This window comes from Lissotriton helveticus, chromosome 1_1 (genome assembly GCF_964261635.1).
Source record: "Lissotriton helveticus chromosome 1_1, aLisHel1.1, whole genome shotgun sequence".
In the NCBI taxonomy this organism is placed as follows: Eukaryota; Metazoa; Chordata; class Amphibia; order Caudata; family Salamandridae; genus Lissotriton; species Lissotriton helveticus.
This window is the reverse complement of record NC_136057.1, coordinates 1,151,060,282-1,151,086,989: the sequence shown is the minus strand read 5'-3', so window position 1 is coordinate 1,151,086,989 and position 26,708 is coordinate 1,151,060,282. Positions and strand designations below refer to the sequence as shown.

The 26,708-nt window shown below is 45.4% G+C and overlaps 1 protein-coding gene across 2 annotated transcripts in view; it reads right to left on the bottom strand.

The window, feature by feature from the left end:
• The window catches only part of MOV10L1 (Mov10 like RNA helicase 1), a 1,293,514-nt gene that overhangs the window by 505,403 nt on the left and 761,403 nt on the right, over positions 1–26,708 (bottom strand). For both annotated transcript variants that reach the window (XM_078678939.1, XM_078678944.1), the window contains one exon: positions 25,731–25,852. In XM_078678939.1, coding sequence (XP_078535065.1) covers positions 25,731–25,852 — 122 coding nt within the window. The remainder of the gene's footprint in view (positions 1–25,730; positions 25,853–26,708) is intronic.

The window sequence follows — 26,708 nt, the reverse complement described above, 5'->3', positions numbered from 1 at the left end:
CCTAGGTAGAGTGTGTCTTAATTCTTAATCTGGTGGAAAGCGTATATGTGTTTATAGTGTGAGAGAGGCTGTAACCCTTGAGTAAGATGAAGGATAGTGCATTCATCAAGTAATATCTACCCTCATATTTAGGCTTTCCTGTTTTCAGTTTCTATTTTTGGTAAATTCTGGTGGGGTTTTTTCAGTGTTTTTAATATCTTAAAAAACAGTTGTTATCAGTGGTTACACATTTTCGCACCACTAAAAACAACAGAAAAAGTGTTTTTCCGGTGTTTATGGAACGTTTTGCTTTTATTATTGCTTGCTTTCTGCACTGAAAGAACATGATATATAGACAGTGTACTTATAGTGTATATGAGGTCCAAATAGATTTTTGCAAATTAATCTTATTGTAGTACACCATACAATACTTCTGCATTGGGTCTTTGGGTCATGTGCGCTCACTCTTTCCTTCCCATGTAAACTTCTGTAAACTCAGCATTCTGTAAACTCAGCATTCTTAGCCCATTGGGCTGGAGACCCTTACCTAAGGGACACAGTTGGGATGACTCTTTCTTTGATGCCACATAAAGCACGAAATGATAAATATTTGCGTTTCAGTTTCTGTGCATTAAAAACCATTGCACCAGAATGGACTAAAAAGTCAATAGCATTCCTCATTAACTCTTAAGATTGTAAAGATGCTTTCAGCATACCATCTAACAAGTGGCAAGGATCTACTACAGGGAATCACTTCAGCTCGGGTATCAATTTTGACAGGTCATCACACAACTTTTTTATATACGTAGCTGAATCACTGCAAATACAAATAATATCACTCCAATCTTTGTTGAATTTGGAAAGAACCTTTTTTTGCAGAGCATTACAAGTGACACTGTGTTCCATGTTTTCCAAAAGTCTGGTGTCATGTTTTCACCACTATCCCAGATGCTTGGTGATATATATACTTGTCACTATACCTTGCATTGAATGTTTAAAGCCTGAGGTGTTGGCAATTCACCTACTATCAATACTGACCCACTAGAAACTATGGTCTGATGTATTAAGGGTTTTTACCCATTCTCTGTGGGTAAATATGATGATACATATTAGGAAAGATTTTTATGAAACCAGCCATTTTACCTATTGGTGAAAGAATCAAATGCAGCCACAATATCAAATATGAGTTTGATATTTCCTGATTCTCTATAGCTTATAAAATAATTAAACTAGACCTAAAACATGAAACTAAACCCTCCATCTTTAGACCAAAGGCCACAAAACTGAAAAAGTAAAAGGAAGAAGAAACAATATTTTAGTGGCATCCCTAAAGAACAAAACTCAAGCAGAATAATGTTAGCCAGTCTTTCTTACTGCTACTTGTATAAATACATTGTATTGACCCCTCAGGAAGACAAAAATGACTCTTTCACTCTCTTTTTCCTTTCTTTGAATGGCATTTAGTTTGTGGTTGTCCAGGTGTTTTTTCAGTGTTTATATGTTTTCACCGGTGAGGGCTATTTTTCTTTCAGTGGGGTTTTATCAGTTATTATAGGTTTAAACCTAAAACCCCACAGCCTACTCATATTGTAGCTTTAGGAGGCATTTAAAAATAGCAGAGTCGGTATCAGGTACTCCACGCATTCGTTTGTTGCCCACTTGTGGTGATGATGCATGGTTTATTTTGAAGTTGGTGAATTAATTCTAAAGTCTGCACATCCACTTGGACCCCACTTGAAATATTTTTGGGCACATGTCACAAATTATTTTTGGACTTCCATTCGCACCCTTGTGGAGACAGACTGTATTCTACTCACTTGAGATGATCACCAGGTCATTCCACTCCAGGCACTGCATGAGTATTGTTGGGATAGAAAAAACTGAATGTCTAGTTATTGTTCCAAATTATTATTGTAGATATACCCTTGACCTGACGAAGCCACTAGAAATACATGGCTGAAACCCGACCGCGACGACAGAATTAGGAGGAGTCCTCTGTAAAAAAATTAATAACTGGTTTTGTTTTGGTTAGGGCGCCTAAAAAATAGGGTAGGAGGTTTGATACCTCAGGCGCTGAGGTGACTGCCTCTATGTGTAATATTCCGAACACTGAGTTTACATGTGTATATATAATAACTTACGGTCTTTGTAATTTCTGTATATAATTGTGCTATCTTTTCGTGATTTCGAAGAGTCTGTGATTGATGTTTTGTCATATGTGTTGTATATATAATTGTTGATATATATGTATTTATAATTTTTTTTGTGTATCCAGCACCATCCTATGACATGTATACTTTATATAAATGTGTAGAGGTAGACATAAGAAATTTCATATGACAGGGTAATTGCTCTCTTGTTCTCCTGAGGCGGAAAGCCGGGAGTGTGTTTTTTAACCTGTTTTTAATTTGATCTTAAACATTGGACTGTCACATTATTTACTTGCTGCACTTCCTATTTCCTTGCTCTCCCTCTTGGCACTTGAACTCTTCGTTGGAAGGCGCTGCAGCAGAGGTCAGCGCTGCCGCCATTCCGTCGTCGAGTGAGGCCACGCCCCTTTTTCGAAGCCACGCCCCCTCGAGGGCGCGCGAAACTGACAGAGCATTCATAAGGACGCTGATTACAAGCGCCGGTGGTTGCTCTCTTGTTCTCCTGAGGCGGAAAGCCGGGAGTGTGTTTTTTAACCTGTTTTTAATTTGATCTTAAACATTGGACTGTCACATTATTTACTTGCTGCACTTCCTATTTCCTTGCTCTCCCTCTTGGCACTTGAACTCTTCGTTGGAAGGCGCTGCAGCAGAGGTCAGCGCTGCCGCCATTCCGTCGTCGAGTGAGGCCACGCCCATTTTTCGAAGCCACACCCCCCTACTGACGTTATCTGCAGCTATAAAACATGTGCTTCCATCGGAAGCGCAGCGGACGAGCGCAGCGGGAGCGCCGGTTGCGCGCCGAAGTCGCGCCTAAGTCCAGCCCGTCTGCGCCCGTCCGCGCCGGACCCGCGCCCAACGCCGTAACCCCTGCTCCACGTGCCCCAAAAATTTGTTGGTCCTCTGAACAACTTCTTCACCTCCGTTCTGATACCTGTGCCCCTTTTACTTGCTGTAACATCGCTAGCCTAGATACTACTGTCTATTCCTGCCCTCACTGTAACTTTTCTCTTCCCAAAGTACTTAGACCTCGGCGTCTACCCTCTAAAATCAATGATCAGCCATCCACCATCTTAAAGGCCGCATTAGTCAATTGCAGATCTCTCCCAGCCCATGCTCATGACATATGGCTATCTCTTGAAACCCACAATTGGGACCTATTGTTTCTTACTGAAACTTGGTTAAAAGACTCCTCCAAACCGGACATCACTCTTGCTACTCCCCCTGGTTATCATTTCATTGGCATTAATCGAGACAACTCTAAGACCGGAGGAGGTCTTGCGATCATTGCTAAATCCCATCTCAAATTAAACCTCACGAAAATTCCCAACCTTGGCATCATCGAAGCCGCTCACTTTTCAATTATGGACCCTGCTTGTTCCATCTGTGCAGGCATACTGGTCTATAATCCCCCGGCCGTCACTTCTTCCTCCCTTATCACTCTGATTCACTCCATCGCCGATTTTTCTCTCAAACATCCCCATTTTACTGTTCTAGGAGATTTTAATATTCATATTGATAATCCCTCCTGCACACTAGCTTCCTCTCTGTTAGAAACCTTACAAGGACTCACCTTGCCTCAACTAGTGACAGGTCCTACTCATATAGCAGGCCATACCCTTGACCTCATTTTTTCCAATCTTCCTTCCCTCTCCACTCTCCCCCCCACTCCTTTGACCTGGACCGATCATTATCTTATCCCTTTTTCTTTCACGGCCCCCTCCCCTCCTCCCCCTATCCCCCTTAATCGAGTTAAAGGTCGTAAATGGACCAAAGTTACATGTAACTCTCTGGAAGCTCATCTACATTTTCATCTTAACCAGCTAAATGACCTCAATTTAGAAACATTGAGATTCAATTCGGCCCTCTCAGATGCACTTGACTCGGTTTCCCCTCTGGTCCCCGTCACTTCCTCCAGATCCCGTCCTTCTGCCCCTTGGTTCTCCCCTCTGTTGCGTGAGGAAAAGAGCAAGTGTAAGCAGTTGGAACGTAAATGGAGACTGAACTATGATCCTGTAGCCAAATTGGCCTACAAATCAGCCCTGAGTAAGTTCCACAAACTAACACGCTCGTCCATGAGAGCTTACTTTTCTAATTTGATTCAACAGGCGCAGAATTCCTCCAAAACTCTTTTTTCCATAGTGAATGACTTCGTAAATCCTCCTGCTTTGAAATCCCTCTTTACTCCCACTCAAGATCTCTGTAATGGATTGTCTGATTTTTTTCAAGAGAAGATAGTTAAACTCTCCTCCTCCTTTGCAGGAATGGCTCCGGGTTTCCCTGATGATTGCCCTGGCCTCCCCTCTTGTTCTTTTAACTCTTTTAGCGAGCTAACTCCTGATCTCGCGTTAGCTTTATTACGCAACGTCAAGTCTGGTTCCCCCCTGGACCCAGTTCCTGCCAAAATCATGGGTAATCTCGCCCCTATCCTTGTGAACCCGTTTCTTTCCATCTGGAATGCCTCTTTGTCGCAAGGTCTATTCCCCTCAGTTTGGAAACAGGCCAGGCTGGTCCCCATACTGAAAAAACCTGGTGCAGACCCTCTGCTTTTTAGCAACTATCGACCTATTTCTCTCCTGCCCAAACCCGCCAAGATACTGGAGAAGGTGGTACAGAAACAAGTGGCACTGTACTTAGAGTCAAATCAGCTGCTACACGACTCTCAGTCCGGTTTTAGATCCGGCTATAGCACCGAGACTGCGCTGCTTGAAGTCTCTGAAATTATCAGGGAATCAGTGTATAGGGGCGAGGAGGCCATGTTGGTCCTCCTCGACCTATCCGCTGCTTTTGATACTGTCTCCCACAAAATACTTACCTCCCGTCTACAGCAGCTAGGGGTCGGTGGGACAGTGCTGGCCTGGATTATTTCTTTCCTGTCTAGCCGTTCCCAAAGGGTTACGATGCACCCTTTTGAATCCGAAGACAAACCCCTCCTGTGTGGAGTGCCTCAGGGCTCTGCCCTGAGCCCTCTACTGTTTAATGCTTATGTGGCTCCTCTGGCCAAGGTAGTTGAATCCTGGGGCGTCAGGGTGGTCTCCTACGCTGATGATACTCAGCTTATCTTTTCCTTTCGAGACCATTCTGACTCCCTCTTTTCCAACTTTAGAAACTGCCTTGGTAACATATGCTCCTGGATGTCAGCCAACCACCTTGCCCTTAACACCGACAAAACCGAGGTCCTCTTTTTCAGTAAAAAATCCCCCCCCCCTGCAACCCTTTGGTGGCCTACCATTCTGAATCCCCCACCCTCTCCCGTGAAGGCAGCTCGTAACCTGGGCTTCATTTTTGACAACTCTTTGTCCGGAAATGCCCAAGTTAACAAAGTGGTAGGGGCCTGTTTCTCTAAACTTTGCATGATCAGAAAAATCTTCCCCTTCCTCCCTCTATCCTCACGCAAAACTGTAGTCCAGGCCCTTATCATCACCCATCTAGACTATGCTAATAGTCTATATGCAGGTGCCCCGCACTATCTTATTGATCGCCTGCAAATAGTCCAAAATGCGGCAGCCCGGCTCATCGGTAACATCCCTGCCCGTACTTCAGTCAGAGCCTACCGAGAAGAACTTCATTGGCTTCCCATTTCACGACGCATTGACTTTAAAATTCTGATCCTGACATTTCGGGCTATCCATGGTACTGGCCCACTTTATCTGAAAAAGCGTCTCAAGATCTCTGTTTCAGCCAGACATCTCAGATCCAATAACCTTCGTCTTCTGTTGGTTCCTAGATTCAGGCTTTCTCGGACTGGCGGCAGATCTTTCACCGTCACTGCCTCCAAACTCTGGAATAGCCTCCCCTTGACCTCAGGTTCTGTGAATCTGAGCCAGCCTTTCGCCGCAAACTCAAGACCTGGCTGTTCACTAGGCGGTAGGACTTGGACTGTTAACTCCTCACCGTTTCCCATTTTCTCTGTGAGATATGATCTTGGTTACTCTTCATGGGGACAGTTATGTAATCTTAGCGCCGGGACACCTCCTTCGGAGGTAGCTGCGCGCTCTATAAGCTCCATAAATAAAATAAATAATAAATAATTGACTGTGCTCTGGTCAGAAATAAAATAATCGATTGATCCCTCCTTGCTTTTCTTCTATAAATGCATCTTAGCCGTGCACCATGCCACAAATTTGTTCCACCTGCAGGCATATACAGTTTTTGTGGAGGGACGCCTGGCTGCCAGAATCACATCACAGACTTCAGGAGGCAAGTCAAATGGCCTCAACTGTCGCCGCTCAATCTCCACGCATGTAGGTGGAGACTGGACAGGTTCGGGTGGAGGACCGTCCCCTGTTGATGCGACAGAAGGTTCTCCTGAAGAGGCAGACGAATCGGGGGATCGACTGACATGCTGAGTAGCTCGGGATACCAGTATCTTCGTGGCCAGTCCGGAGCCACAAGGATGACTTGGGCCCGGTCGCGTCTGATCTTCTTCAGCACTCTGGGTAGAAGTGGTATAGGCGGAAAGGCGTACAACAGACTGCAGCTCCACTCGCGACGAAAAGCGTCACCGAGCGAGTGCTGCCTTGGAAATTCCAACACGCAGAACTGATGACATTGCGCATTCTCTTCGGTGGCGAATAGATCTAACCAAGGCTCTCCCCACTGCCGAAAGAGAGCTTGCGCCACGTACGAGTTCAGATGCCATTCGTGATCCATCATGCGCGGCGGCTGAGTTCGTCCGCCCTGGCGTTCAGGGAACCTGCCAGGTGTTGAACCATCAGGGTGACACCCTGGTGTAACAGCCACGTCCAGAGTCGCAGCGCCTCCTGACAAAGGGTTCACGACCCCACCCCGCCCTGTTTGTTGCAGTACCAAATGGCGGTTGTGTTGTCCGTGAACACCTGCACTACGCCCGCAGCTCCAGAAGATTGATATGGAGCCAGGACTCCGCCGGAGACCAGAGGCCTCTGATCTCCGCCTCTCCCATGTGGCCATGGAATCTGCCAATGACCCAATTGCGGTCCGTGAGCCAACACTGCAACTGTCTTGCAGTGCCCTCTGAGATCAGGACGTGGTCGGACAGGTTGCCCTGATGCTGTGCCCACTGGAACTTTAGGTCCCACTGCAGAGCCCGCATCCCCCACCTGGCGTGATGTACCAGCAGGATGCAGGCGGCCATCAGCCCCAGCGTCAGCCTGACCGAAACTCGGGATAAAGGCTGAAAGATCGGAATCAGAGCCTGAATATCCCGAACCCACTGCTCGGGAGGATAAACCTGAAACTGTGCCGAGTCCAGAACCGCTCCGATAAGGAGGAGCTTTTAAGAGGGGCACAGGTGTGACTTCGGCACGTTGATGGAGAACACCAGCAAGTGCAGGAGATCGGCCATAGTCTGGAAGTGGGAGACGACTGTCTGGGGCGAGCCCGCCTTCAACAGTCGTCGAGATAGGGGAAGACTGGAACCCCTGATCTGCGCAGATGAGCTGCGACCACCACCATCACTTTCGAGAGGGGCCAAAGGGCATTTGTGAGGCCGAAGGGGAGCACGGTAAACTGAAAGTGCCCGTGGCCTACCGTGAACCGCAGGTAACGCCGGTGGGCCGGCAGGACGGGGATGTGGAAATATGCGTCCTGCAAGTCCAACGCCACCATCCAGTCTCCAAGGTCTAGGGCACCCAGGACCTGGGCTAAAGTCAGCATCTTGAACTTCTCCTTGCGGAGGAAACCGTTGACGCTCTGGAGGTCCAAGATAGGGCGCAGGCCCCCTTTGGCCTTCTTGGGAACCAGAAAGTAGTGGGAGTAGCAACCACGTCCTACTTCTGGCCCAGGAACGCACTCCATGGCCCCCTTGGCCAAGTGGGCCATAACTTCCTCCTGCAGAAGTTGCAAGTGATCCCCCGACATGCGGTGGTACTGCAGTGGCATGGCTGGAGGGGTCGCCTCGAAGGGGAGGGAGTAGTCCCTTCGGACGATTTGCCGCGCCCACCTCTCCGAAGTGATGGTACGCCAGTGGAGGAGGTGATGGCGAACCCTGCCCCCCACTGGCGTTGAATGGGCCTGAAAGCTCGGACTAGGAAGGTTTTGAGACAGATGCTGCGGGAGTGGGTGTGGACTGACCGGGCCTCTGTCCCCCTGCACCGCCACGGCGGTTAACACGTTCACGACCACGTTGAGGTTGGTTCTGCGGCCTGTGGCTGGACGAACGTGTGGGCGCGCCCCTTCCTTGGCCATTAAAGGGGAGAAAAGCAGAAGTCTGCTGGCGCTGGCCTGACAGGCCCAAGGACTTTGCCTTAGCCCTGGAGTCCTTGAACCACTCAAGCGCACTGTCTGCTTTGTCGCCAAAAAGGCAACGGCCATCGAAGTGCATGTCCATGAGCATGGACTGGACATCCCCCGAAAAATTGGCGGACCTCAGCCAGGCGTGGAGACAGATCGCCACAGTCGTGGAAATCGCTCTGCCCAGCGAGTCCATGGTATCAAGTCCACATCTGATGGAATAACGTGCTGCATCCCGCCCCTCAGCAAGAGCTTGGGCGAGCCGTGCCTGGGCCTCCTCCGGACACTGGGGCAGCACGTCCGCAACAGTATCCCACAAAGAGTGGGTGTAATGGCCCAAAAGGCATGCAGTGTTGATAGACCGCAACCCCAGACTAAGTGAGGAGAACAGTTTCTTCCCAAACTGGTCAAACCTTTTGGATTCCCTATCTAGAGGGGCATTCGGGAATGTTGTCTGGGACGTAGAGGCCTGGATCACCAGGCTCTTGGGGGTGGGGTGTACAGATAGAAAGCAGGGGTCGCACGGAGCCGGGCGGTGGTGTCGGGCCACGTTCAGATCCACCCGGGGGCACTGTGGAGGGCTTGGACCAAGTGTCCATCAGAACGTCCGAGAGGGACTCATTGAACTGCAGCAGAGGCTCCGAAGAGCTTACTGGCACTTGAAGCACTTTGGTGAGGAGATTAGTCCTCACGGCCGCAGCAGGGAGCTCAAGAGCCAAGGCCTTGGCTTCCCTGCGCAACACCACACCATATGTAGCACCCCCCTCCGAAGCCACGGAGGGAGGAGAGATGAGTCCAGTGTCAGGTCTCCCCCAGCTCATCTGCCCAGTCCTGACTTAACTGGCACTGTTGTGCCAGAGGGTCCTCATGACCCCTCCCAGTCCTCCCTTTCATCAGTGTCCTGATAAACAGGCAGAAATGACAGAGCAGGGTCATAGGGTCACTGACGCCGGACCCGGGCTGAAATCGGGGGCGTCGTCGTCCGAGGACGGCGCCGGGAGTGACACCATCAGGTCGGCACCAGCGGAGGAGGCGTGAGGTCAATTGGCGTCAACCGGGATCCACGACGGCACCGGGACCGAAGTCGATGACGGCGCCGGGGCCGAGGCCGCCGGCTCGCTAGGGCCCTTAGTCGGGTCTGTGGGGCCCGAAGGCGCGCCGGCAGGCCTCAACCGAGGGAAGTGAGTTCTCATGGCCACAAGGAAATCACAAATCTTCTCCGGCGTTGCATGCAGTCCAGGGACCGAAGGGTATGGGACTGGATGCAATGCCTGTGGCTCCGGCAGAGCCGCGCGAGCGGTACCACCCGAACCCTCAGCCGAGTCGCGCGAGGGGAGTCGGTAGAGCGATGCCGCTTCTTCAACTTCTTTTTAGAGTGCCTCGACTTACCTGAATGTGAAAACTTGGAGCCCAACGAATGGTGCGGGTTCCGGCTTCGCCACCGCCCCCTCGACTTCCTCCTCTACCGGGACCTCAAGCGGCACGGAGCCGACTGCCGGATCTCGAGGAGCTTGCGGGACCGCTCCCGCCTAGCCTTCGACGTCAAGGCCCGGCAGTCGGGGCACGACTTGTTGTCGTGGTCCGCACCTCAGCAGTAGAGACACCGGTGATGGGGATCGGTAACCGACATCAGTCGGTGACAGGCGTCGCACGGCTTGAAACCGGGCATCCCTACCGGCACCAGGAGTCGAAGTTGACTCGAAAAGAGATAGTCAAAAAGACCAAAAAGTTAGTCAAAAAGTGACTTAGGGTACTAGCTCTTCCTGGATCTGCACTTGCTGGCGCGGAAAAAAGAAGAACTGACGTCAGCGCGCGAGGGACCCGTCCAAGTACTCCGACGACATCATCCCGGCGATCAGGACGCAGACGACAGACGCGTACCCGCAGACAGCACCTACCGGCGCGCAGGGGTACTGCTGACGAAAACTTTCCGGATCCAGTCTGACGCCTGGGCATATTCTAAGGTAAGGAATCTAACTAACGTGTTTCTTTCAGATACAGTGGCACAGTGTACTCTAGAGAAGCGGTAATACAATATGAGAAGGACTCCTTAAAATTAAAGAGCACCCATCAGGGGTGGGGTAATCGGCAAAGTCTCTCTATGGTTGGGCTGCAGAGCTTGCATCATGTTCGACAATACCAATAGAGTGGTCATGTCTTCCTCTGTATTGTGGTAAATAAATAAATAATACCTCTCTTTTTGACTAGACATATATCATAACAGATAGCTCAATAAATAAGAGTCAAGATTCGAGGTAGTAGGAGTTTTGCAGGTTTAATACAGCATAAGGACAGGAACAGGACAACCTGCATAGGAATAGGATGACAGGGCCCAGCAGCTGCTGGGGCTCGATCTAGGATGAGCGCGCTGACTTTTAATAACAATACATGAGCATATATACATAACGTGAACACATAGCATTACATTGCAGTAGGCGTAGCAGTGGGTGGAACAGAAGGCGTGACGCGTAGCAGTCGCGAAAGATAAGGGGGAAAAGAGGTGTAACAGGGCGTATACATAGACATGTGATGCAAACGTAACAGAATATGTCATGAATGGGGCGGAAACCATGGAGGGGGCTACCTAAGGAGCCGGGACCTCTAACCTGATGGTGCGCGCAAACTGGCAATGACGTATCACTAGGAGAAGCTGGGGGCTATGAACTCTGTGCTAGGAGCAGAGACTGAAGTCTGGAGAGTCAGGGCGACATGTACCTAAACAGTATCTAGTATCTGATGTTTAGAGAACATGTTGATATAAACTAGAAGTTAGGAGGGGAAAGGCTAACTTGATTCTAAGACTGGACCATGCATTATTCTACATGTAGTGCGTGTTGAAGAATATTAAATGACCATTAAATGTAGTATTTCTCTAACATGGAGCCCTGAAGGCTAGACAATGACGGAAACTATTGATGTGATTCAGTAGCTTAGGAATGCAGAGAAGGAGGACTGAACTGATAACTGGAACTATAACATACTTTTGGCAGACTCAGAGGCAGAGCCAGCTGAACCGGGCACTGCGAGGCAGGAAGTAAGTGAAGGGTCGAGGATACAGGTGGGGGCTGTATCGCTCCTCAGCGAGGCTTCAGGAGACAGGAGCTGAATCTGGTGTCCAGGCCCTTTTGAGGCCTAGAAACGGGGACTTTATAATAGAATAACATGCACACTGAGAAACGTGGCAACGTAGCTTTACATAGGCCTGATATTCGTAGTATTCACGAGGACTGGAAACTGGCATACTAGAGGTGGACACAACTGTAATTGCGTCATTAATCGGACATGGGGAATGCATATGCATATTTAATCATGCACACATAACATATGATGGATGACACGTAGGGACACAGAACATGGCAAAATTTACTTTTCCACATTCCCTCCTTGTCACTACGTTTCCATCAGGAAACATCAATTTTCATGATACCATCTATCATTTCATACAGTATCATTTGCTCGTCTCGAATTATCCTGGAACGGGATTTAGAACGGGGCTTGGGACTAGGGATACAAGAGGTAGCACAAATGCCACAAATCGCAGGGCCACATTGTATACAGAGACAGCAGCTGAATATGATCGCTACTGCAATACCTAGGAAGGACAATATTTTCCATCCCCATGCGGAAATTATATTCCAGAACCAACCGGACCATGTCCAGGTGCCTGGATCTTGGTGTATCAGATGGGCAATTTTATGGAGTCTGGTTATAGCTGAATAAACAGACGGCGCGTTATTTGGAATGAAAATGCAGCAACTAGATCCGATGACTCTACAGGCCCCGCCCCTATCGGCCAGTATGACGTCAAGGACGAGACGATTTTGCAAAACGACAAATCTCATAGCAGATTGCTCTTCAGTTAAGTTACCTAGAGCAGAGGCAGTCTCATTTATTACAGCTTCAAGGGTTCTGGTTAACCTACGGATTAGTTTACTATTCTGGATAGGTCCTATAAAGAAAAAGAAACCTCTGTTGAAATCTGTATACTGTTCTAGAGTAGTTTCAGTATAATCGACAATTGGGGACTCCCTTCTATGTCTAATGTGTACTAGATGTGTATTTCTATGATAATCAGGTGGGGCTAGGAAAACTGGTGGCAGTAGGAAGGCAATGTAACAGGTTCCCTCCCAATCGAGGGGCAGACGAATATATGCGGTTTGACCACAAATAAAATATGAATGACGTGAAGCTTTGAAAATAGATTTCCCACTGTCACTATACTTGACAATAGTAGTACAATCACTATGTCCTACATGTACAGAACCATAATTTCGGACACATAGTTCGCCTTTAACTGGTAATACTGAAATAGCGGGTAAGTCTGGAGTAGTATCAGACTGAACATTCAGGACCATAAAATTCGAAGAATAATTACCTAAATTATACACTTCATTTTCTAGATCTAACCCGGTTCTGTGGGGGAGACCTTGCTTGTCTGGGAAACATGTACTGTTAAGAAAAGACATATCTGTTAAGGATGACGTTAACGTGGACCATGCTCCACACGAACCATTATGTGAAAATGGATAAGGAAAAAGTGGCAGAACTCCCTTCGGTGTCTGGAAAGGGGGGAGTCGACCACACACCCAACAATTAGTGGCATTGCTGGTCTGGTGTGAGTAATGTAACATGCGGATAAATGAGTTATTTCGCATGGCGAGGCGGTAAGAGAGTTCATGAGGAGGCAGATCACTAAACGTGTGCTCTGCTGTAGCATTAGCAGACTTATTTACACGAAGAACTGGGAGATACAGGAAAAATGCATAACTGGTGCAGGAAATCATAATGCTGAGAAACAATATGAAACATAGAAAAATGATACACCGGATTGAGTTTTGACTAACTCTCTCACTATGGGGGTCTATTTTATACATGTCAGAAACAGTCTAACCGTTTCACCTAGGGGAGGACTTAGACAATCAAACTGACTGACTTATTTTACTAGACCGAAGTTTTAGCTTGTACTCCTGTTGCGGAGTTTTCTCTAACAGGGGAGGGGTTGTAGCAATGTCTTTTGCGGGACAGTCCTTGAGAACAATATTTTGGCAATCCTTTGAATCCTGGGAAATGTTCTTTAAGGCGGGTTTCAGTCCATTAAAAAGTTTGACATGAGAAAGGTGCACCCAGCCTTTGCGTCCTTCCAACTTCACGGCTGTACGGGTGGTGAGGAGGACCTGTCGGGGCTCTTTCCATCGAGGCTCCAGCGGACTTGATCTGTCAAAGTTACGGACCATCACCATGGATCCTGGAACGATTTCATGCGGTGCCACCTCGGTATTGTCTGGAAATGCGGCAGCAACCTGTGAACGACATGAGTTGAGGGCAGACATCAAGGAAGCTAGGTAATCTGTCAGCATATTACTTGAAACATCGGTAATACTTCGGGGTCTAGGAGTACCCCACATATTAGGGGGGCGGCCGAATACGACCTCATACGGGGACAGACCTGATCTGGAATGTGTGACCATGCGCATATAAAATAAAGCGACTGGCAGAGCTACTAGCCAGTCCACACCCTTCTCTTTACACACTTTGGCAATTCGGATTTTCAGGGTCTGGTTATGTCTCTCAACGAGACCGGCTGCTTCAGGATGGCGTACACAATGGAACTTCCACTGGTACCCTAACAAAAGGGAAACATGCTTCATGAGTTCAGATGAGAATGGCTGGCCGTTATCAGAATATACGACTCTAGGGAGTCCATAACGAGGGAAAAACTCACGAACCAACTGCTTGGCAGTGGTCGCGGCTGTGTAATCTGGGACTGGATATGCTTCTGTCCACCTGGACAAAGCACATACAACTACAAGGACATACTTGAAACCTCGACATCGCTCCATCTGAATATAATCCATCTGGAGGACTTCAAAAGGGTGGTCAGGAGGCTGGAAACCACCTTGTTCCACCGGGACACTTTTACCTGGATTGAACTGACAACATATCATACAGGTACGGACTTTCTGCTTGGCTGCAGCTCGTAAATGCTTGTTGAACCAAATGTTCTGGATACTGTCTAACATAGCTTTTTCTCCTAAATGTGCTGGACTATGTGCGGTATTAATAATGACTTGAACCATAGAGTCGGGGAGAAACCATGTGGCTCTACCCTTCGTTAACCATCCTTGATCTGTCTGGACCCCTCCTTGTTCGGACCATATCTTGATTTCTTCGGGAGTAGCATGTAACTGTATATCTATGACATCTTGTGTAGGGTCCTTAACTGTCATACATGTAGTCGGATCTGGAGTATGTGTCTGATTAACTGGAATGTCTAGAGTCTGTGCTGTAAGCTTGGCTGTGCGGTCTGCTAGATCATTACCTTGGGAAATAATGTCAGTAACTTTCGTATGTGCTTTGCACTTCATGATAGCAATAGATGTCGGTAAGTGTATGGCATCTAACAGAGTTTGAATAAGGAGACCATGCTGAATCTTGGTTCCATGAGAAGTCATGAAACCTCTCTCCTGCCAGAGCACTCCGAAGTCGTGTACAACTCCAAATGCGTAACGTGAATCTGTGTAAACATTAACTTTCAAGTTCTTGGCGTGTATACAGGCTTGTGTCAGAGCAACTAGCTCTGCTGCTTGAGCGGACAGAGTATCAATACGGTGTGTCTCAATAACTTTAGTGTCAGTAGTCACTGCATACGCGGCTACTAGTTCTCCTGTACTAGTTCTCATACATGAACCATCCACATAAAGTGTCAGGTCGGGGTCTGGTAACGGAGTATCTGTCAGATCTTGTCTTGGCTTTGTCGTAATGTTAACTACTTCCACACAGTCATGTGGGTCAGGATTCGAAGTAACTGATGGTAACAGTGTAGCAGGATTTAAAATGTTGCAGCGTCTGATTTCTATGTGTGGCTGGAACAGTGTCAATTCATAACCTGTTAAACGTGCAATTGTCAAGTGCTGAGTTTGTGTTCGGTTCAGAAGAACTTCCACAGAATGTGGAACTTGTACTGTCAGAGAGTGTCCTAAAACTATGGAATCACTTTGTCTGATAGCTAGTGCTGTGGCTGCAACTGACTTGAGGCACGCAGGCAGAGCCTGGGCTACAGGATCTAACGTGCTCGAAAAATAAGCACATGGCTTGTATTGTCCTGCTTGATCTTGTGTGAGAACAGATAATGCTGTACCTTCACGTTCAGTAACGAAAAGTGAAAAAGGCTTACTGTAGTTCGGTGTAGCTAGAACTGGAGCTTGGCATAAAGCTTTCTTTAACTCATTGAAACTAAGTGTATGTTCAGATGTCCAAGGGAGAACAGTCGATACGGCTGCCTCCTGTGTCGTTAACTGTATCAGTGGTTTGGCTAGAAATGCATACTGGGGAATCCATTGTCTACAATAAGAAGTAAGGCCGATAAAGGCACGTACCTCCTTCTGGGTCTTGGGCTGAGGAAGACTCGCTATTAACTGGATACGGTCTGGTGTCAACTGCCTACCCCTCTTGGACAGTAAGTGTCCTAAGTAGACCACTTGCTGGACACAGAATTGAAGTTTAGAAGGGGACACCTTGTGCCCCATCTCGGCTAGAAAATACAAGACTGTAAGGGATGCTCGCTCGCAAGCACGTTCAGAACGGGCTGTGATCAGTAGATCATCGACATACTGGAGCAGGGCAGTGTCAGTTGGCATGTGAATGTTGTCTAGTTGTCTCTTGAGTGCTTGACTGTAAATACTAGGACTTTCCGTGAAACCTTGAGGAGCGCGTGTGAACATATAGCTCCTTCCATTTAAACAGAATCCGAAAAGGAACTGACTGTCTGAATGAATAGGGACACTGAAAAATGCGTTCTTGAGGTCTATTACTGTAAAGAACATGGCTTCGGAATCAATGGCTGTCAATAGGGAAGAGATGTCTGGGACAACTGGGTACTGCGGAATAATACATTTATTAAGCTCTCGTAGGTCGATCAATAATCGATATACTGGGGGTGCATTTGGATCAGTACGTTTCATAACTGGAATGATCGGAGAATTGCATACGTTGGAGTCAGTTTCTACAACCACTCCTTGAGCGATGAGCTCGTCAATTTTGGATAAGGCTGCTACAGCCTCGGGTGGCAATCTGTACTGTCTGATTCGTGGTAACACTACACCTGGCTTGAGAGTCACACGATAGGGTGTGATTTGCATATAACCTACATCAGTTGGACCTTGCGCCCATAAGTGCTGCGGTACATTAGACAGTCTTGAATCAAAATCTCGTAATACATAGTGACCCTTAAAGTCACGTAGGAACAATCGTATTCCCTCTGGGGAACAGCATATAACTGCACCTAACTCTTTCAGTGTTTTAATGCCTAATAGGTTTTCTGGACATGACTTAGTAAGTAACAGATCAGTAGTGCGGGACAATGGACCTACTTCTAGAGTAACTGGCTTTGAAATCTCATTTACGATAGGTTTTCCTGAAAATCCAAGGGAAACATTTCTTGAGCCTGAGAGCGGAGCCCCTGGAACTTCGGCGTGACTAATTGTGGTCCTACTTGCCCCTGTATCAATCAAAAACTTTCTGTCTTTCCCTAATACTTGACTGTGAACATAGGGACCTTCTTGATCTACAGGTATCTCGATGAGAGGCAAGCCTACCTCCCTCTCTAGGCTGTTTCATGAATACTGCTGGTACTCTGGATACTCAGACTGTGCATACTGGTACATCTGCGATGTAACATGCTGTGTTGCAGCAATAGGCTGCGGTGCGGTAACTGTCTGTGGTGCATTCTGTGGCTGAGAAATCTGTGAAACTTGTTCTTGTCTAGGCGGACGTGGTCTTTCTTTAGTCTTACCAGTAGCTATGTTGTGTTTCAGAACTGCACACTCATTTATAAAATGACCTGGCTGTTTACAATAATTGCAGTTCCCTTTAACGGGAGCTGCAGGATGACTGGCTTGATTCGGACCCCTCTTCTGACTGTCTTGAGGAACAGATTGTGCAACTAGTACTTTCATTTTCGTGTCTTTCATACGTTTTCTCTCGTGTTCTTGCTCTTCCCTGATTCTATTCTGGTGATACTGAAGCATTTGCAACATCTGGGACGGGGTATTAGCTTGCCAGGTGCTTTCGACTTTCAAAACTCGATTTTTAACTTGTGGGCTTGAATTCTCGACTAATTTAGTAACAAAAAGGTGAGGGTATGACTCACTACTTGTCTTGAGGCCACTGTTGATACTGAAACATTTTTCAAACCTAGAATAAAAATCACTAATATCCTCATCTTGCTTTTGTTTACAGGCTGAGATTGCATCCCAGTCTTCTTTTCTAGTTGTCAATAATCTGGGTAAAACTTGTATTAATAATTCTGGTAATTCTTTACATTTATCTCCAAGACCAGTACCTGGTACACGTGACTTATCTTCAGCTTCTAGAACTGCCCAATCGATCTTTTTCTCTCCCACCTCCCATTCTTTTTCCTTGAGCTTTTCATACACCCCTGCGGGCAGCAGAACCTTTAACATTTTGATTATATCTGGGTATGTGTATTCTCCCATACGGAGCATGTCTTTTAATTCTCTATGGAACCCTGCTGGATCTTTGTCATGACAGGGAATTAATTTCTTCATTTCGAGGAGTTCCATCTTTGTAATCGGGGTGTAAACAAACACTCGTTGCATTTCACCGTCCTCTGTCTTAACTGGATGCACTTCTCGTAACGGGTTCTGTCTTTCCATGTAAAATGGTTTACTTTCTGGGGGTGAGACATGAACAAAATGCGGGTTCAGAAACGTTCTATATTTGTGGCGCTGTTCTAGAATGACACTAATTAAATCGGTACCTAAACCTTTCCATCTATACTGGAGTAACTCGTTCAGGATATCATGTAACGGACCTGGATCAGAGTGTTGACCCTCATACAAAGTAATGAGGTGCTGAATCATATACATACCCGCCAGTCGCTGCTCGGCTGGGGGCAATTTCAGAAACATTTGTGCCACTATTTCGTCTGGAAAAGTGGTAGAATCAGTAATCCATCGGACTGCTGATCGGGCTAGTCCTTGTTCATGCATGGTACTTAACTCACTGTAACCGATTCGTGATTGTAGAATGTGATCGGTAGCTTGGAACACTTGTTCTAGGGAACCTTGTTCTGGTGCTGAATGATGGAAAATTGACTTGTGTTCTAGGCGTAAATGGCGATCTGGAAATCTAGATTTTCCTACATACGCTATTCTGGCGGGATTCTCGTCCTCTACCTCTTCAGTATCAGAGTTACTTTCTTTCTCGCTTACTTGTGCTGCTTTACGTTGTTCGTGTATCTTTATTATTTCTCTACGGATTTTCTTGTACATACTCTCCATGGCACTAATGGTATTGTGCTTACCCTCGGCTATATTATCACTCCACTTTGTCAGGGTTTTCATTTCGGCCGGATCTTTAGACGGGTAATCTTGTTCTCTTATTAGACAGTTAATTAAAAACTTTAATATCATACGCTGGATCTCAGCTTTCCTTTGAGACATGGCATCACTAATACTTTCTGGATCATCCCCTGTACGGATGAAACGATATATTCTGTCTAGATCTTCTTTCATATTGGGTAGGGTGACTAGATACTCGGTCACCCTCCTTACGCGTACTGAATATAAAACCATATTATTCTCGCCTGGGACTGGGTCATAGGCACATTCGCCAAGGGCTTGCCTGATTTCTGCAACAGACTTATTACTCTTGGGAGTACGCTGTGATGCTTGAGCATGTAATTCGAGTGCTGATAAACGCTTGCGTGGCGGCGGGGTTTGAGGAGGACCTCCCCCTGCGGCCCCTAGACTAGAATCGTCGACTGATATTCTTCGTGGCGGAGCGGGAAATTGAAATGCTGGCTGGACCGGGGGTACCGTAGCAGGTACTGCATGGGGTGCCCCGGTGTCTGGAGGAGCAGGATGTGCCTGATTTACAGGGACTGGCGGAGCGCGAACAGGATCTGCATATTCAGGGACTGTGTCGTCCAGATAGGACGAAATAAAAATATCAGCTGCGGTCGGTTTGTGACGTAGCTTGGTCGGAACTAGTGGTGGCGGGAAATTACTGGATGCATCTGGGGTCGCTTTTGGCAAGCCCTCGGCAAGAAGAGGATACATACCCTTAATAAGGGCATGCCTCTGTCTGTCTGACTGTTCGGCTTTGACTTGTTCACCTATCTCGATTAATTCTTTTTCTTGGGCTCGCTCTAAGGATTCTCTACTTAATTCTGACTTTCTGATTTCTTTTTCAGTTCTTTTATGAGCTTCTTTACGCCATAACTCGATGGCATCTTTCTGTGACTGTCTGGCTTTCTTTTTCCATAATGCTTCTTCTACTCGCATGATGCATTCGGCATCCCATGTACCCGATACGGGCCATCTATACTTTTCTTCTAACTGTTTGGTATACTCCACCCATAAGTCTAGATACAATATGGCACTTATGCCATGTTTCTGATACATAAAGTGACCTGGACTGTCCCTGGGCGGGACGGGAACTGCTGCTTCCAGCAGACCCTTTCTAGTTTTTAACTGACGTAACTTGGAAAATATGGGCATGACTGAACTGTAATCTAGACACAATACAATACACAATGAACACGATACTTATTCCCCATTCATACCACGACATTAAAATACATGAAAAACATTTAAAATAATCAGTTCGAACAGAATACTACCTGGAATACTGAGAACAGAAACACAAGAATTTCTCGAGAACGGAACAGACTAGAGTTTACTGGATGCACTGCTGAAACAGTACGGAACATACCGGTCCCATAAAGGGACGCATCAAGACCCGTATCCACCTAGGTGAACACTTCGTTTGTGAGTCTGTGTACCACCAACCCACGGACCAGAGTCAATTTAGATTGACCCTGTCTAGATACTACCCCAGTAATGGTACTCACCGGGCAGCAAGAACGGAAACCTCGGACTGGACTGGACTGCTACGACGACGGACGACGAACTTCAGACTTCGGACTTCAGTTACGGGTGGACCTCCGGATACCTCGGACCTTGGACTCTTGGCTTGGGCTCTGGTCGGGACTCGCCGCGTTCCTCCACCGTCTCGTCTGGATGCTGGACCGCCTCCTCCGTCTCCTCCGTGGGCCTGAGGGATACTTGAGCAGAAATATCTGCCACTGCGCAGAAGAGTTCCGTCACGACTGCAGAGGGTCAGGGGGTCGGCGTGGCTTCACCGACGCGTGGGGAAAGGGCAAGTCCCTATTCGGGCGCCATTATGTGGTAAATAAATAAATAATACCTCTCTTTTTGACTAGACATATATCATAACAGATAGCTCAATAAATAAGAGTCAAGATTCGAGGTAGTAGGAGTTTTGCAGGTTTAATACAGCATAAGGACAGGAACAGGACAACCTGCATAGGAATAGGATGACAGGGCCCAGCAGCTGCTGGGGCTCGATCTAGGATGAGCGCGCTGACTTTTAATAACAATACATGAGCATATATACATAACGTGAACACATAGCATTACATTGCAGTAGGCGTAGCAGTGGGTGGAACAGAAGGCGTGACGCGTAGCAGTCGCGAAAGATAAGGGGGAAAAGAGGTGTAACAGGGCGTATACATAGACATGTGATGCAAACGTAACAGAATATGTCATGAATGGGGCGGAAACCATGGAGGGGGCTACCTAAGGAGCCGGGACCTCTAACCTGATGGTGCGCGCAAACTGGCAATGACGTATCACTAGGAGAAGCTGGGGGCTATGAACTCTGTGCTAGGAGCAGAGACTGAAGTCTGGAGAGTCAGGGCGACATGTACCTAAACAGTATCTAGTATCTGATGTTTAGAGAACATGTTGATATAAACTAGAAGTTAGGAGGGGAAAGGCTAACTTGATTCTAAGACTGGACCATGCATTATTCTACATGTAGTGCGTGTTGAAGAATATTAAATGACCATTAAATGTAGTATTTCTCTAACATGGAGCCCTGAAGGCTAGACAATGACGGAAACTATTGATGCGATTCAGTAGCTTAGGAATGCAGAGAAGGAGGACTGAACTGATAACTGGAACTATAACATACTTTTGGCAGACTCAGAGGCAGAGCCAGCTGAACCGGGCACTGCGAGGCAGGAAGTAAGTGAAGGGTCGAGGATACAGGTGGGGGCTGTATCGCTCCTCAGCGAGGCTTCAGGAGACAGGAGCTGAATCTGGTGTCCAGGCCCTTTTGAGGCCTAGAAACGGGGACTTTATAATAGAATAACGTGCACACTGAGAAACGTGGCAACGTAGCTTTACATAGGCCTGATATTCGTAGTATTCACGAGGACTGGAAACTGGCATACTAGAGGTGGACACAACTGTAATTGTGTCATTAATCGGACATGGGGAATGCATATGCATATTTAATCATGCACACATAACATATGATGGATGACACGTAGGGACACAGAACATGGCAAAATTTACTTTTCCACAGTATGAGAGCTTGGGGACTGAGAAGGGGTCTATATTGCAAGATTTCTGTGTACACAGTGAAAGGGTTCTACATAGTTTATTTGTTTTAGAACATTTTATTATATTCATGAAATACAGAATATTTTCTTATGGTGACCTACTTAGCATTTACTTTTAAATGAACTGAACTATGCATAACATTGTGCCAGCACTCAACTTTCTAAAAATTGCTGAAGAAAATATGCCTAAATTGAACCAACGATTCATACATTTTCCTTTTAATTTGGTGGCAACTGACAACAAACTGTTCGATGCCAAACGAAGAAAGTTTTACTATTCCATTTATTAGGGTAAAAATATGCTTAAACATTTAGCATACGAGCTAAAACGCGCCCAGTTAAAATATTTTATTAATAATTAAAATAAGAAACTGTTTTGCTAGCAGAAAGTGTGTGTGTGTGTTTTTTTTAATAATTAGGATGCATATTATATAAGGTAGTGTTGAAGGTTATGCTGCAATATTGCGGATTATACCTGCAAATTGATTACAGATGATCAAACCAGTACATTAGAGATCAAATGATAGACAACTGCTTTAGCAAAATGTAACAAAGGATTGCTTTGTTGCAACCATCCTACATTGAATGAGACCATTTCAACTGCTACAAGTGTTGATAGGTCTATTAATTCTGTCGGAGTAAAGAGTGATAAAAGTGGTGGATGCCATTACCCTGGTTTCACAAACAATGCGAAAGACAAACATTCCAAATGTATTACAAAGGGGCTGAAAACTGGGTATTGTTTTTCATGTGGGTCACGTCCGCATACTGCCTTGCACTAAACAAACCACTTAACAATTGCGAAACATAAACTGGATATTTTACAAAAATGTGTGGAGGTGTTGGGAGAAGAAGCCAATTTATTTATATTCAGGAGCAGAGTTCTGAACCAGTGGAGGGCACAAGGCTGTCGCTGGTGATGTCAAATGGAACGGTTGCAGAATAACAAGGGTACCCGGTATTTATTCCACCACCCTTTACTTTCGGTATCTTTATCTCACTATTGCTTGATCTTTTTCATCAATGATCACTCTCCTTGCCACTGTATTCCTTTCCTTCTCCTCCTCCCTTTTCTGCCTTCCTTCTGTTGTGCAGAGTCAAAATCTGAAGATGAAAAGTACGTTCGGTCCTAAAAAAGAATCAGGTGTCCAACATCTGTATTCACTGCACAATTGTCAGCCAATAGGAGTGTATCCTCCAAAAATCTTTTCAAGGGTCCTACAAATAGGTCAATTCTGCCAGCACTTCTGACACCAAAATCTTGATGGACTACTGGATTCATTTTTAATTACGCCTTGGGTACACTTTAACTCTTATCATATTGAACCTGTTTGGAGGAACCCTTGAAAACATGTTTCGGCTGACATTTGAATTAAAAGGAGGTGTTGTTGCCCCAACTCTCACATGAGTGGCAAATTCTCCTTATCAATTGAACTCTACGGGCCAGATGTAGGTAATTCTATTTTACCGATTCATAAATACCGAATTTTACCGATTCGGTATTTATGAATCGGTAAATTAGAAGTAGTCAGATGTAGGTAAATTTCTTTTTACATTTACCGAATCGGTAAGAATCGGTATTTACAGATTCGGTAAATACCGAATCGGTATTGCCCATTGATTCCTACGGGCCTTGAAGCCCATAGGAATCAATGGGCAATACCGATTCGGTATTTACCGAATCGGTAAATACCGAATACTGCAAGGGTGCAGGGGGTGTCACTTTCACACCCTCTAGCACCCCAAATACAGGCATGTGTGACATGTGGCACACATACATGCCCTAAGGGCATGTCTGTGTGTCACATGGCACAGGTGTGCATGCACAGATGGGCATGCACACCTGAATTCGGTATTTTACCACCCAATAGGATTGGGTGGTAAAATACCGACTTTTAAGGGCCTGTGACACTCCTAGGAGTCCTCTAGACTGCACTAACACGACATGTGTTAGTGTCTCCTATGGCACTGGTAAATATTTACTGGAAGCCACCAGCTTGATATTTGTAGAATAAAGTTTTTCAAACAAAAGTTTTCAATGCGCTTCTCAATTTTGTAAGTATTTTATTCATACTTTTAACATCAATTCCTTAGTTGGATGTTATTCACAGTCCATTAGGAGTTAAACCAATTCATTTTTCTTATATCCAAAACATTTGTAACTTCCAATGCATTTCGGCCGACTGGCCTTCATCGGGGAAATCTGTGAAACAGATAATGTACTCATCACTATATATAAAATGTTCCATGAATCACATATTCAAAATAGCTCATGTTCGATCGACATATACAAGTTCAAATAAAAACGAATTTAAATATAAGTAAACACAAATACATGTAAACATATGTCGGCATTGACCAAGTTTTGGATCTCGGGGTGCTCTAATTCACGTGTATTAAAGCGTGTTTTATCTCCGTCCTGAACAAACCCTTCTCACCTTGTGGTTCGAGGCAACAATAGTATCTCATAAAAGCAACTATTTTACGCGCGGGGTTCAGGTAGTAACTGCGCTCCGTTTAGGTTGCTTACCAAATGTCTATATCGGCTTAGGCGCTGCAAAGTGTTTCTCCTTCGGTGTGAGGAAAGCTCGCGTCTGACGTCTAATGGGTGTGTTTAAAGCATTACAAGAAGTTACAAATGTTTTGGATATAAGAAAAATGAATTGGTTTAACTCCTAATGGACGGTGAATAACATCCAACTAAGGAATTGATGTTAAAAGTATGAATAAAATACTTACAAAATTGAGAAGCGCATTGAAAACTTTTGTTTGAAAAACTTTATTCTACAAATATCAAGCTGGTGGCTTCCAGTAAATATTTACCAGTGCCATAGGAGACACTAACACATGTCGTGTTAGTGCAGTCTAGAGTTCATTTCCATACTCCCGAACGGGGAGTGTTCCTCATGAGCACGGTACACGCCTAAAATTTCAAATAAACCTAAAACGCAGTGCACGGACACTATCTACAGTTGTTACACTCCTAGGAGTGTCACCTACATGTGGATTTACCGAATCGGTAAAATTACCAATTCGGTATTTTACAGAATCGGTAAATTTACCGATTCTGTAAAATGATGGCCCCTACATGCCAAATCCTAAATATCGGTCGGTAAGGGCCGAAATCGGCCGTTACCGACCGGTATTTTCTCTCCTACATCTGGCCCTAAGATTCTAATAAGGTATGCACCCACTTCATAACTGGCTATCCAGGAATTTACTGCAGCGATATTGTGCAACTGGCATATACGACGTCCTGTTACAATGCTTATTGTGATATTGTTAAATTTAAAAAACACATTAAAAAAAATTCTTATAAGGGTATTAATTGGCGGGCCAGGAGTGTGTCAGGCCTCTAAACAGAACTCACTACTGCACAAATTAAGCACTGGAAGTGAAGAGACCATTCGGGGTTGTTCTGTAAGCCATCACTGTTAAGGAACGGAAGGTGCATAGACAAACTAAGTAGCCAAGAAAGGACAGAAAATACTGGGATGGCGCCAACAAGTGTGACAAGAATATGTTCATAATCTGGATATCGAATGTGGTTATGATGGTGGGTTCAAAAGGTGAATTGGGTTGCATTTTAGAAAAATACAAAATCGTTTTTGCTCACAGAATGGGAGGAGTCCTGCTGATGGTCTTGAGCATAAACGTGTGCATAAAAAGATAGCAAACTCGGATTGCAAAAAATACCTTTGAACCTTAAACAATAATTGTTAACAGAACTGGGCCCAGTACATGCTTTAGAATGAGTTGTCCTGCACTCCTTCAGGAGAAGAAACCAGAGCAAGGTTTGCATAACCAACATTTCTGCTTTATTTAGAATCTGCAAAGCAATTGATCTTAAGATGCCATACCATCATACCAATAACTTTATCATAAGAGTCATGATTATTAACATTCTTTTAAATAATTAGGGGTGTAATTCAGTTTACCTAAGTCCTATTTGATAAAACATTCCAGCACTGCTGCACGTGCAAATTATGATCCGAAACCTTGATGCTTTCCAGATATCCTCGCCATCTCCAGAGTAACGCTTGATGACATCACTGAGAGTCTGAAATAATGAATGTGCATATGTTAACAGAAGAATGTGTTTTATGAAGTATTACTTCGCTTTAAAATAAACTCTACAATGTCGCTCAAAACTGGCAGCAACTACTACCGTTGTAGATTCAATCATATATAATAAAGGGAATTCTTACATGTTATTGTTCCAGTTTTTTCCCATTGAATAATCATTTATTATCAACATTGCCAAAGAGAATGGACTCCAGAGCAAATAATGAATTACCCGTCTCATGATCAACTTTCGGTAAATCAGTAGCTGCCCCAAAAAAAAGATTTTTACTAGATATCTTTGGCTTACTGCTGCTTCTAAAACACTACTTTGCATTTATTATATTGGCTTTTCCAACTAATATTTTTTAAAGATGTTTTAAGGTGTGCCCCCTTTACAAAAAAAATATTTTTAATTCTAGTCATCGTCTAGTAAGCCAACCTTCCTTGTTAGATCAATTCTTTTGACCGTAAAAAGTATTGTTGCAGTACCTTCTCAAGCCAAGGAAGAAAATGTACTTACTTGGAATCCCTATAGTACGCACCCTAAAGCCTGACCCCGGGATACTTTAAGAAAAAAACAAAAATCATTTCAGTAGCCTATGCAATGTTGTTCAGATAAGAAGCCAATTTAAAACAATCCCTAGGTTAAAAGTAAATGACAAGAAACATCTTATAGGCACACATCTTTTTTAAAGAAAGATTGAGAGAAAATAGAGTAAAAGCTAGATTTATAGGATATGCTGTAGGATACAGCAGGTGGTATACTTATTCTCTGCTTTGCCTAATGAAGAATAAGAGTTTTATTCTTTCTTATAATACATTTTATTTTGTGTTTCTATAAAGCGGGTGAC